At 37.0% G+C, this 14,232-nt stretch overlaps 1 protein-coding gene across 8 annotated transcripts in view; it reads left to right on the top strand.

The window, feature by feature from the left end:
• Positions 1-14,232, top strand: part of LOC123540235 (uncharacterized) — a 63,856-nt gene that overhangs the window by 18,788 nt on the left and 30,836 nt on the right. For 6 of the 8 annotated variants that reach the window (XM_045325075.2, XM_045325080.2, XM_045325078.2 and 3 more), the window contains exon 4: positions 2,308-2,364. The exons of the other annotated variants lie outside the window; for them this stretch is intronic. In XM_045325075.2, the coding sequence (XP_045181010.2) occupies positions 2,308-2,364 (57 nt within the window). The remainder of the gene's footprint in view (positions 1-2,307; positions 2,365-14,232) is intronic. 8 annotated transcript variants of the gene reach the window in all.

Genomic DNA, 14,232 nt, shown 5'->3' with positions numbered 1-14,232 from the left:
ACAAAGCCTAGGGCTTTGATATTTGTAATGTAGCATCGTCTAGTGGTTCTCTACCAAGTTTGTTAAAATTATTCCCCTAGGGTCAAATGTGGCCCTGCCCTGGGGGTCACATGGTTCATATAGACTTATATAGGGAAAAGCTTTTAAAAACTTCTTGTCAATAACCTACAACATTCAAATTTGGACCACATGTATGGTTTTGAGTGGCAAGATGAACCTTGATATGAGTTGACCTTGATTTTGACCTAGTGACCTACTTTCACATTTCTGTAGCTACAACCTTCAAATTTGGACCACATGCATAGTTTAGTGCACTGAAAAAAACTTTGACCTTGACATTGACCTAGTGACCTACTTTCACATTTTTGAAGGTACAGGCTTCAAATTTGGACCACATGCATAATTTCGTGTTCCGAAATGAAATTTGACCTTGATTTTGACCCAGTGACCTACTTTCACATTTCTCAAGCTACAGCCTTCAAATTTGGACCACATGCATGGTTTTATGTACCGAAACAAACTATGACCTTTACATTGACCTAGTGACCTACTTTTACATTTTTGAAGGTACAGGCTTCAAATTTGGACCACATGCATAGTTCTGTATTTCAAAATAAAATTTGACCTTGATTTTGACCTAGTGACCTACTTTCACATTTCTCAAGCTACAGCCTTCAAATTTGGACCACATGCATGGTTTTGTGTACGGAAACAAACTTTGAACTTTACATTGACCTAGTGACCTACTTTCACATTTTTGAAGGTACAGGCTTCAAATTTCGACCACATGCATAGTTTTGTATTCCGAAATAAAATTTGACCTTGATTTTGACCTAGTGACCTACTTTCACATTTCTCAAGCTACAGCATTCAAATTTGGACCACTTGCATAGTTTTGTGTACCGAAATGAACTTTGACCTTAAGATTGACCTAGTGACCTACTTTCACATTTCTGTAGCTACAGGCTTCAAATTTATACCACATGAATAGGATTGTGTACGGAAACAAACTTTGACCTTGACATTGAGCTAGTGACCTACTTTCACATTTTTGAAGGTACAGGCTTCAACTTTGGACCACATGCATAGATTTGTGTTCTGAAGTGAAATTTGACCTTGATTTTGACCTAGTGACCTGCTTTCACATTTCTCAAGCTACAGCCTTCAAATTTGGACCACTTGCATAGTTTTGTGTACCGAAATAAACTTTGACCTTAAGATTGACCTAGTGACCTACTTTCAAATTTCTCAAACTACAGTCTTCAAACTTGATGCACATGCATAGTTTTGTGTACAAAGAACTTTGTCCTTGAAATTGATCTAGTGACCTACTTTCACATTTCTCAAGCTACAGCTTTCGAATTTAGACCACATGCACAGTGTTGTGTACGGAAATGAAATTTGACCTTGAGCTAGTCAATAAGTCTTGAAATTTGGAACACACAAAAATGGCACATTGGTGGGCGCCAAGATCACTCTGTGATCTCTTGTTTTTAAGATACAGCCTTGAAATCTGGATGACATGTACAGTTTTGCACATCAATCTTAAAACTGACTTTCAGTGACCATGAATGTGACCTACTGACCTACTTTCTAATATTTTAGCATCAGTTTGGCATTTTAAACATGTGGCTCATATTACTCAGGTGAGCGATTCAGGGTCATCATGACCCTCTTGTTTGAATTCTTTCCTGTATACATGATGTAGCCAGCCTGGTCAGCTTAGAAGGTAGAGTTCTAAATTAAAAATGGAGAGGTTGCAAGTTTTATTATCAATTACAGCTTAACAGAATTTGTTGTGTCTGTACTGAAGTCATTCTTCATCCACTTTGGATTCGTGTAGGGATGTTTGTCACTTATTTGCAAACAACAAGTCATTACTGATGAAGAATCAAGGAATACAGATAAGATTGACTGCCTGCTGTTACATAACTGAAATACTGCTCAGAATTCTGGGGTGGGATCCAAAAGCCCTTTATGTGACTTACAGCACCTTGTTTTGATTTAGATACCCTCGGTGTGATTCAGAAACTCTTGCTGTGATTCTGAAACCCATGGCGTAATTCAGAAAAACCTTTGGTGGGATACAGGAGCCTTTGGCATAATTCAGGGGAAAAAAACCTTGGCAAAGTTCAGAAAAACCTTTGGTGTGATTCAGAAATGCTTGATGTAATTCAGAAACTCTTTACATGATTCACAAAGCCTTGTTTTGATCTAGAAACCCTTAGTTTGGTTCACAAATAGAAACTTTTGGTGTGATTAATTATTCCTGACATTGTCCTAACACATTTTAATGTTACACTGCAGCTGGTTGTATCTGGAAGCTGTGCTGTCAGAGCATCAAAGATACGAGATTTAACTTCGGTAAGTAACAATTTATAGTATTCTGACAGTGCATCAGAGATTTAATTATGCATCCCCCACTGAGGAAAAATACAAAATATAACTTCAGTAAGTAACAATTTGTAGTTTTCTGTCAGGTCTTCAAAGATACAAGATATAACTTCAGTAAGTAACAATCTATAGTATTCTGTCAGACCATCAAAGATTTGTGATTTAACTTCAGTAAATAACAATATGTTATATTTATGTTATAACATTAAATGAATGAGCATTAACACTATAAAAAATTGTGAAACAAGGTTAACCACTTATTACTCAAAGGGGTTTTCACTGAAAATTTACTGACTGAATAGCGAACAGTGCAGACCATGATCAGACTGCATGGATGTGCAGGCTGATCTTGGTCTGCACTGGTCGCAAAGGCAGAATCACTGGCCGCCAGCAGGCTAAGGGTTAAGGAAAAGACAGCTACAGATGTACATTGTGACTTGTTTCCAAGTCATAAACTACAGACAGGATTCATTTGCAAGATTTATTCTTTAGAGTTGCTTTTAAAAATGTTTCATTAATGACAGATAGGCAAGATAATCAGCTTTGTCATTGTCATCAATGATGGCAGCACTTCTCCGTTAAAGTTTTACATGTAAGTTTATATCTTGGTATTGGATTGAATATTCGCACAAGCCTTCCTATTCATTATACCTACTGAAATAACTAAGTTAGATAACTCTGGGTTGAATTTTGTACAGACTGACCATTTTCAACACAAAGAATTTGATTAAATATCTATCAAGCTGTATAGCAGGAGCAATTGCATGTGTTGAATAGAAACTTTGCATGATTCTTCCCAGTCATCAAACCTATTGAAATAATCATGTTGGATGAATCATGGTTGAATTTGATACAAATTATCACACTTTTTCAAGTTAGAAAATTCGGTTAAAGTTTTTAATGCAACTAACTGTCAAGCCGTTTCTCAGGAACTGTTCTTTTGTTTTTTTCCAAAACAACCTGTGGGTTTCTGAGGCTTAAAATAAAATTAAGTTTGTTTGACCTTTACCTACCGACCTGATAAAATTGCCCCGACTCAAATAATTTTATTGCATTCCAGAGAAAAAAAAAAATTTTTATTTTCTTATCAGAGGGAAAAACTGATTTTGGTGCTTGAAACTGGCGATTATTTTATTTAACAAATGCATAAATAATTATGGCAAGTGAGAAAGTAACCTGCGGTCAGCTAGTAGAAAATCGATAAAGCGGACTGTTTATTATCTCGTGTATTCCGAAAACGTGACGACTTTGCCGATAACGTTGCCTAAGGCCATAAGATGCAGATGACAATCATACCGCTTATAACCGGAAGGCAACCTGACAAAAGGACATAATTTTACAAATTTAGTATCTAATTTACCCGCGAAACGTAAAGTATACCAAAACGTCATGCCGGTAATTTTCCATTCCACGAGCACGTGCAACCTATCGTAATATCTGATTTCCATCGCTCGACGTTACTTTTGTTTACACACACACAAAAAACGCGCGTAGTGCATTCATTTTTTGTTATTATCGCATCAATATTTTTAGCACCGCTTAAGAAGTAAAATAGTTTGAATTCTATAACGATTTTAATAAGATATCGACAGGAATGTAGGCAAAATTCTATGAAAACAGTCAAATTTAAATTTAGTTCTCTGTAAAATTTCAAACAGTGCGATCTTAATTATTTATTTCTTTCTAAGGGTAAATAAATGATAAATTCTATGGGCATAAAGTTCAGACTTTTGACCAGAAAGTACAAAAAAACAGAATAAAAAAATCTTAAATAATGAAAAAGCGTCAGCAATTTAAATACATGGCGTAAAACGATTTTTGGCAAACAGATTTATGTTAGTGCGGCAAAATAGCTCACAGAGGTAGGATATCCACAATTATCGTTTGACACATTTACCTGTCAATTTATACAGGATATTGAATTCGCTTTAATAAAGAAGAAACTTTTTTATTGATTAATTTAAAGAACCGAGGCGGTACGTTCAAACAGTGATGTGTCATATGGCGCGAAAACATGACGTAATTCCATGACAGTCTCGGGCAACTATACTGCTTTGATCTCCACTTCAGATGCCATGATACCGACACACTTCTTTTAGCTCTTTGAAGGGGGTGTTAATTGATGATGAAACAAGGACATTGACTAAGTTTATCAACAGAATAATTACCGATAATCGTTTACGCTTTTTATTTCGCTTTCAACATTGGGTTGATTATGATTATTGTGTCCATATTTTTGGGACACTTTACAAAATACTCATTTTTTGGGAAATAAGTCTTGAGAAAGTGAAAATTACTAGTCCTAACACTTTTGGAAAATACGGTAGGGGCTAGACTTTGATTATTAATACTATCGATGCAGTCATTATGGAGAGCAACTAGATGGCGGAGATTACAAAAATACAGTGAAAAAAAAATGTCTGCTGTGAAAAGGAAATTTAAGAAGAACAAATATGATTGATTACAAAGGAAACATAGTGTACATGAGGATATTATTTGTCTACTATGTGTTAGATTATATTTGAAATTTGCTTGTACGTAATACTGCTTTCATAACAGTGACAGTATTGCGGCTAGTTTAAATATTCTAATTTTGTTATGCCAGAACAAAGAGCTATAAAAATCTTATACTTCTTTTGCCAGGACAATGGCATAATAATTGTCTGATGTCGGAAAACCCAATCTTGTTTCTGTTCTTAGTAACATGACCAATACGTGCAAGTAGCTTGAAGCTAAAAAATCATCACTTTTGCTTGCATACTGCCATAGATATTGTATAAACCTTCTAAAATAAAATCTGGAAAGTAGATCCCTCGGAAGCACAGAGAACAAGGCAAATAGTGAAAATTGCAGACTTGGTTTGATTGAGTCTGTTTATGGGCAGTAATGGAAAAAGCAACACTACCCATGCCCCCTAGCACCCGCTTAAGCAGTATTCAGTCTTCAAATCTAAATGAGTTGAAATCAATGATCCTGAAGGACCAGAAAATATAACAACACTGAGATGAAGTTGGGGTGACTTTTTACGGCCGCCACACAGCACTTAACACCCGCTGTTGTGAAGTAAATAGAATCTGGAAAGTAGATCCCTTGGAAGCACAGAGAACAAGGCAAATAGTGAAAATTGCAGACTCGGTTTGATTGAGTCTGTTCATGGGCAGTAATGGAAAAAGCAACACTGCCCACACCCCTAGCACCGGCTGAAGCAGTATTCAATCTTCAAATCTAAATGAGTTGAAATCAATGATCCTGAAGGACCAAAAAATATAACAACACTGAGATGAAGTTATTATCTATTGAATTAAGCATCAAACTCTTGTTGAAAGTAAGCTGTAATTCAAGTGTGTGTTTAGATGCCAAATATCGCGTATTTTCGCGTCTATATTGTTTTGTACTTTTAATTAATTTATTTATTTGGGTTTTACGGCGCACCAACACAGTATAGTTTATATGGCGCCAAACAGGACTACAAATTTTGGTTCCACATCGCATTTACATCGAAATAAAAACATGAGGTATGGAATCAAAATTTGCATACCTGCTGGAATCACAGAGTTACTGCAACACCAAGTGTTAAGACCCTATTAGTCGCCTCTTATGATCATGCAAGGGTAAGGCAGTGGTTCCAATTCTTTTCATACACAGATCGTCCCAGAACCACATGGGGCTTGTACATTTAAGCGCAGATGTAGTGAAAACAATCATGAAAACACTTTTGATATATATACAAAGAAAAAGTGTAGACATAAAAGATACTCAAAGACTTGGTGAACTTTGCCTTATGTGCAAATTAAGTCTGTGCCCATATTGTGTGTGCATGAATAGGGCTAGGGGTTTATATATTGCAAGCATACATTTAACAGAGCATCTTCAGAGATTATCTACAAGCAATAGGTATTAATAAATAGACTTTATTACTGAGACAACAAACATTTAAAAAACTAAAATATAATAAAATTATTTACCTACCTAACTACCCACTGTAAAAATACTGGGTCAGTAAAGGTCAAACAAACCTAATTTTAATTTAGGCCTGAAGGTGAAAATATAGCAGGAAAAACACAGAAAAAGGTGAAAATCTAATTTGAAACCTAGACAATAGATTTTAATGACAGGTGCAGTACTAATTTGCAAGAACTGATGCCATTGTCTTTACGAATTTTGCACTTGATGAGAAGTTATCATAGTTAGCATGGTGTAATTATTTGTAAATAACTGCAGCAGCAACATGGGGTAATTGAACTCGAGAAATATATTAACTCCGACTTTTGTAAATTATTCACTAAGGCATATCATGGAACATTTTCTTTGAATTGCAAGGGGAAATATCACCTTTTTAAGGGAAAATAAAGCCGTTTTAGGGGAAAATTAAGCTATTTTTTTGCTAGTGAAAACAGCTTGTATTCGGCTGTAAAAATAGCTTTAAAAATCACTGAGGAACAACTAAATATATTGAATAGAACCTTTACTCAAGTAATCAAACCTACTGTAATAACTAAGTGAGACAAATCTGGGTTGAATTTTTAAGACAAGTTATTGTCCTTTTTTGATACAGATTCTATACCTCATGTTTTTATTTTGATGTAAATGAGATATAAAACCAAAATTTGTAGTCCTGTTTGGCGCCATATAAATTTTTTGATACAGATACAGAAAATTTGGTCAAAGTTTTGCATGCATTTAACGATCAAGCTGTTTCTCGGCAACAACTCTATGTGTTAGATTAAAGCTTAACACAGTACGTCCCGGTCATTGCTGAAATAATCAAGTTTGATAACTTTTGGCTAGATTTAATGTAAAACATGGCACTTTTTCATTTTGAAAATTCGGTTAAAGTTTTGCATGCAGCTGACTGTTAGGCTGTTGGAAGTTCACACAAGACGTTCCTTCTCACCAAATGCACTTACGTTGTTGTCATTGACATAATGAAATTTGAATTTTTGATGCATTGCAATAAAATAAGTTTTGACAAGTTATGGCCTTTGTTCAACTTTAATGTGTCAACTAATTGTGTGGCACATTAGACTCCACTCTCTGTTGTTGTTTCATTCATGTCTTGATCATTTAGATATATAAATCAAGCTTTTTATGAGGGAGGTCTTACAAATGTTACCAAAATATCGCTTCTGACAGCAAAAAAGAAGACATTATTTTTTAAAAGAAAAGATTAGGATTAACACTGAATTTGGTAACACTAAACACTTGTTTTTCTGGCTGTTAAAATGATATATAGAATAGTCTGTGCTAGAGATTGCCAGAAACTGCTTTTTTTAGTCTCTGAGTCATTGACATACACTTAAAACAATGGCATTATTTCACAATATATATTTAAATACAGTTTGAGACTAACCACAAGTCTCTAGCTCCGAACCTACTTGAAATGTCACACTGTTAATGAGGGTCATTTCCTAAAAATCACCAATTGAACAGAAACGTGGCTGAAAAAAAATTTGTATGGCTGCAGTTCATGCAAGGAGATTTTAAAGCGAATTATGGATTGCGTTGGTGTACCATTTGTATAATATTGAATTTTATGTAGCATGTGCAGTCCCTAGGTGGTTTATGAATACTGCATTTATTATCATATTCCTATGGTTTAGGTGAAGCAGTTCTGTAATCTTTCATACATTCTGTGTAATACAGTTCTTTGTGATTTATTGGTGCTTTAGATGATGCAGTTCTTTATGACTTATAGGTGCTTTAGGTAAGCAGACCTTACTGATTTAATGTCTGATAGGTAATAGTTCTTTATGATTTATTGCTGCTTTGTGTAATAAAGTTATTTGTTTTATGTAAAGTTTAAAATTTCTAAGTGATATAGTCTCCCACATGTAGTGGGTGAGAAATATTGATATAGTGCTGTCCGTCTGTATGTCACGCAACTTCTACTACACTACTGGACAGATTTACACCAAACTTCACAAGTGATCATTGCCAAGCCTAGTGGGTATCATTGGCATTTTATGGTTTGATGATTTTTGGTGGAGTCATGGTCCTTGATTTATCAAAGTTTATATTTTGTCCACTTCTGTTGTATTATTGAGCAGATTCCCACCAAACTTTACAGGGAGTGATCAATGCCAAACCTCACAGGACTTCCACCTAAGGTTTGATTTGAGAAGTCATGACTTCCTTCCTTGGAACTTTGGAAGTCATAGGTCAAATTTCTGGATGTTGCAGTCGTGACATATGCTCTGATGTAATAGTTCAGTAATTATGTCTCTCCCCCCCCTCTGGGGGAGACGTATTGTTTTTGCCCTGTCCGTCTGTCCGTCCGTACATCACACTTCATTTCCGAGCAATAACTGTAGAACCATTTGACCTAGAACCTTCAAACTTCATAGGGTTGTAGGGCTGCTGGAGTAGACGACCCCTATTGTTTTTGGGGTCACTCTGTCAAAGGTCAAGGTCACAGGGGCCTGAACATTGAAAACCATTTCCGATCAATAACTAGAGAACCACTTGACCTAGAATGTTGAAACTTCATAGGATGATTGGTCATGAAGAGTAGATGACCCCTATTGATTTTGGGGTCACTCCGTCAAAGGTCAAGGTCACAGGGGCCTGAACATTGAAAACCATTTCTGATCAATAACTAGAGAACCACTTGACCCAGAATGTTGAAACTTCATAGGATGATTGGTCATGAAGAGTAGATGACCCCTATTGATTTTGGGGTCACTCGGTCAAAGGTCAAGGTCACAGGGGCCTGAACATTGAAAACCATTTCCGATCAATAACAAGAAAACCACTTGACCCAGAATGTTGAAACTTCATAGGATGATTGGTCATGAAGAGTAGATGACCCCTATTGATTTTGGGGTCACTCTGTCAAAGGTCAAGGTCACAGGGGCCTGAACATTGAGAGCCATTTCAGATCAATAACTAGAGAACCGCTTGACCCAGAATGTTGAAACTTCATAGGAAGAATGGTCATGAAGAGTAGACGACCCCTATTGAATTTGGGGTCACTCCGTCAAAGGTCAAGGTCACAGGGGCCTGAACATTGAAAACCATTTGCAATCAATAACTAGAGAACCACTTGACCCAGAATGTTGAAACTTCATAGGAAGAATGGTCATGAAGAGTAGACGACCCCTATTGAATTTGGGGTCACTCCGTCAAAGGCCAAGGTCACAGGGGCCTGAACATTGAAACCATTTCCGATCAATAACTTGACAACCACTTGACCCAGTATGTTGAAACTTCTTAGGATGATTGGTCATGAAGAGTAGATGACCTCTATTGATTTTGGGGTCACTCGGTCAAAGGTCAAGGTCACAGGGGCCTGAACATTGAAAACCATTTCTGATCAATAACTAGAGAACCACTTGACCCAGAATGTTGAAACTTCATAGGATGATTGGTCATGCAAAGTAGATGACCCCTATTGATTTTGGGATCACTCCATTAAAGGTCAAGGTCACAGGGGCCTGAACATTGAAAACCATTTCTGATCAATAACTTGAGTACCACTTGACCCAGATTGTTGAAATTTCATAGGATGATTGTACATGCACAGTAGATGACCTATATTGATTTTGGGGTCACTCCGTTAAAGGTCAAGGTCACAGGGGCCTGAACATTGAAGACCATTTCCGGTCAGTAAATTGAGAACCACTTGACCCAGAATGTTGAAACTTAATAGGATGATTGGTCATGCAGAGTAGATGACCCCTATCGATTTTGGGGTCACTCTGTTAAAGGTCAAGGTCACAGGGGCCTGAACATGGAAAACTGTTTCCAGTCAGTAACTTGAGAACCTCTCGACCCAGAATGTTGAAACTTCATAGGATGATTGTTCATGCAGAGTTAATGACCCCTATTGTTTTTGGGGTCACTCCGTTAAAGGTCAAGGTCACAGGGGCCTGAACATTGATAACCAGTTCCGATCAATAACTTGAGAACCTCTTGATCCAGAATGTTGAAACTTCATAGGATGATTGAACATGCAGAGTTGTGACCCCTATGGATTTTGGGGTCACTCTGTTAAAGGTCAAGGTCTCAGGAGCCTGAACATGGAAAACAATTTCTGATCAATAACTTTAGAACCGCTTGACCCAGAATGTTGAAACTTACTAGGATTGAACATGCATAGTAGATGACCCCTATTGATTTTGGGGTCAGTCTATTAAAGGTCAAGGTCACAGGGGCCTGGTCATGTAAAATCATTTCTGGAAAATAACTTGAGAACCACTTGACCTACAATGTTGAAACTTAATAGGATGATTGGACATGCAGAGTAGATGACCCCTATTTATTTTGAGGTCACTTGATTAAAGGTCAAGGTCACAGGAGCCTGAACAGTGTCTTGAGAACCACTTGCCCAAGAGTGTTGAAATTTAGCGGGATGACTGGACATGCCAAGTAGATGATCCCTATTGCAGCCAACCATCAGTGTCTTTTTGACTTTCGCTCCTGACCCCTATTGACTTCTTGCCTATAGGACTTTGCATTGGGGGAGACATGCGCTTTTTTACAAAAGCAATTTCTAGTTTTCCTTGGAGTTGTAGCCCCTAATTTGTGGCATCTTACAAGTTCTGTGAGGTAAGTATTTTGAGACATGCGTTTTTCATGAAAAACAATCTCTAGTTCTCTGTTATTGTTTTAATGTTTGATAAAATAGTTATTTGTTTGTTGTACTTATAGCAGGTGAGATTTTGTGATTGCGTGATGTCCGTCGTCCATCCGTCCGTCAACATTTTCTTTCAAACAACACCTCTGAAACTACTGGGCTGAATTTAAAGAAACTTTACAGGAATGATCCTTGGGTGGTCCTCTACCAATATTTTTCAGATGATGTTGTTCTAAGCAGAACTCTGGCTCCCATGGTAACCCAAAGGAAAAACTTAAAAAATCTTCTTGTCCAAAACCTCAAGGCTTAGAGCCTTGATATTTGGCATGTGACATTATCTAATGGTCCTTTATGAAGTTTGTTCAAATTATGCCCCTGAGGTGAAAAGAGGCCCCGCCCCGAGGGTCCCAAGTTTTACATAGACTTATATTGGAAAATACTTTAAAAATGTTCTTGTAACAGTCTGTAACCACAAGACCTAGACCTTTGATATTTGGTATGTTGCATTGCCTTGTGGTCTTCTACCAAAATGTTTCAAATTATTACCCAGGGGGAAAAAGAGGCTCTGCCCCGGGGGTCCCGAGTTTTACATAGACTTTTACAGGAAAAAACTTTGAAAATCTTGTCTGAAACTGCAAGGCCTAGGCTGTTTGATATTTGGTATGTTGCATTGCCTAGTGGTCCTCTACTAAGATTATTCAAATTATGCCACTGATGTGAAAAGAGGCCCCACCCAAGGGGTCCCAAGTTTTACATAGACTTACAAAGGAAAAAAACTTTAAAAATCTTCTTGCCTGAAAGTGCAAGGCCTAACCTTTTGATATTTGGTATGTTGCATTGCCTAGTGGTCCTCTACCAAAATTGTTCAAATTTTGTCCCTGTGGTGAAAAAAGGTCCTGCCATGGGGGTCCCAAGTTTTACATAAACTTCTTGTCTGAAAGTTCAAGGCCTAGGCTTTTGATATTTGGTATGTACCATTACCTAGTGGTTCTCTAACAAGAGTTTTCAAATTATGCCCCTGGGGTGAAAAGAGGCTCGGCCCCAGGGGTCACTTGTATATTAGTTATATAGGAAAAAAAGCTTCAAAAATTATCTGATCATATTTCCTAGACTGTTTAATTATATTTACCTAATGACCCCAAGTTATTAGTGGTCACTTGACTGTGACCTTGACCTACTGACCTACTTTCTGGTTTTTAAGATACAGCCTTAACATTTGGATGACATAATTATACAGTTTTGCACACCAATCTTAATACTGACTTTCAGTGACCATGAATGTGACCTACTTTCTCAATATTTTAGCATCAGTTTGACATTTGAAACATGTAGCTCATATTACTCAGGTGAGCAATCCAGGGTCATCTTGTCCCTCTTGTGTAATGTTGTTCTTTTTTTTTTGCAAAACCATTCTTCATAGTGATTTTCGATAATTGCTCTTTGTAACTTTACAGAAGTTTTGAGTTCCTTGTCAAAGATTGAGCTATATTTTGATATATTTGTCATGTTGCTCTTTCATACCCCTGCCCTTCCCTACTACAGTTCATATTTTTGGTGGTTGAGTTTTTAATGCCCTTTATACAATACACATTTAATTTTGTAAGTCCTTTTAGTTCTGCAGGTTGGGATTATATGAATGGCCTCCTGTCCATCTATCCATCTGTCCACATATCTGGATCCTGCAATTACTCAAAAAGTATTTAAGCTAGGTTCATAAAACTTGGTATGTTAATAGAGGGTAATGTATAGATTATGCATGTACATGATGTATGCTTTTTGGTCAAAGGTCAAGGTCACTGTTGAAGGTCAAGTAAAAATTGTTTCTGCTCCATAACTTTTATGTGCATTGATGGATTATCTTAGTGCTACACACAAACGTTCCCCATGAAGAGACAATGTGTCAACACGTGATAAATGCTTGTGGCTGTTAGACCTTACTTTGTCAGTCCATGTGTCCAGTCCATAGTTCCGTAACATTGTAAGGATTTTCATGAAACTTTGGTAAATAGTTTCCACCTCTGCAACAAAACCATGTATCATGTGTTCCTGTTGTACAAAACAAAATCTGTATCATTACTAGAAGACATGTTTGATCTTTTGATTTTGTATGTGTGCCATATTTTATCAACTCTTATTAATAAAGGGTTTTGTAAAACTATTTTTAGCTCGACTTTTCATAGAATAGCAGAGCTATTGGACTCGCCTGTGCGTCGGCGCCAGTGTCCCGATTTGGTTAAGTTTTTGTATGTAAGCTGGTATCTCAGTAACCACTTGTGTGAATGGATTGAAACTTCACAGACTTATTCACTGTGATAAACTGACTTACATTGTACAGGTTCCATAACTCTATTTTGCTTTTTTACAAAATTATGCCCCTTTTTCAACTTAGAAGTGTTTGGTTAAGGTTTTGTATGTTAGCTGGTATCTCAGTACTCACTAATTGGAATGGATTGAAACTTCACACACTTGTTCACTGTCATGATATGACATGCACTAAGCTGGTCCCGTAACTCTACTTTTTTTTTTTTTTTTTTCAAAAGTATGCCCCTTTTTCCACTTAACAGTTTTTGGTTAAGTTTTTGTATGTAAGCTGGTATCTCAGTATCCACTAAGGCGAATGGATTGAAACTTCACACACTTGTTCACTGTCATGATCTAACATGCACTGTGCAAAGGTTCAATAACTACTTTGCCTTTTACAAAATTATGCCCCTTTTTCAACTTAGCAGTTTTTGGTTAAATTCTTATATGTAAGCTGGAATCTCAGTACCCACTAATGGGAATGGATTGAAACTTTACACACTTGTCCACTGTCATAAGCTGATAAGCACTGTGTGGATTCCATAACCCTGTTTTGCATTTTTAGCTCACCTGAGCACGAAGTGCTCAAAGATGAGCTTTAGTGATTGCCCTGAGTCCGTCGTCCGTCAGTCGTCCGTCATCAGTTGTCCGTTGTCAACAGTTTGACTGTTAACACTCTAGAGGTCACAGTTTTGGCCCAAACTTAATGAAACTTGGTCAGAATGTTACCCTCAATAAACTCTTGGACGAATTCAATATTGGGTAATCTGGGATCAAAGACTAGGTCACCAGGTCAAATCAAAGGAAAAGCTTGTTAACACCCTATAGGTTACAGTTTGGGCCCAATCTTAATGAAACTTGGTCAGAATGTTACCCTCAATAAAAACTTGGACAAGTTCGATATTGGGTCATCTGGGGTCAGAAACTAGGTCACAAGGTCCAATCAAAGGAAAAGCTTGTTA

The sequence above is a fragment of the Mercenaria mercenaria genome, chromosome 16 (genome assembly GCF_021730395.1).
Source record: "Mercenaria mercenaria strain notata chromosome 16, MADL_Memer_1, whole genome shotgun sequence".
In the NCBI taxonomy this organism is placed as follows: Eukaryota; Metazoa; Mollusca; class Bivalvia; order Venerida; family Veneridae; genus Mercenaria; species Mercenaria mercenaria.
This window is presented reverse-complemented; position numbering and strand designations above follow the sequence as displayed.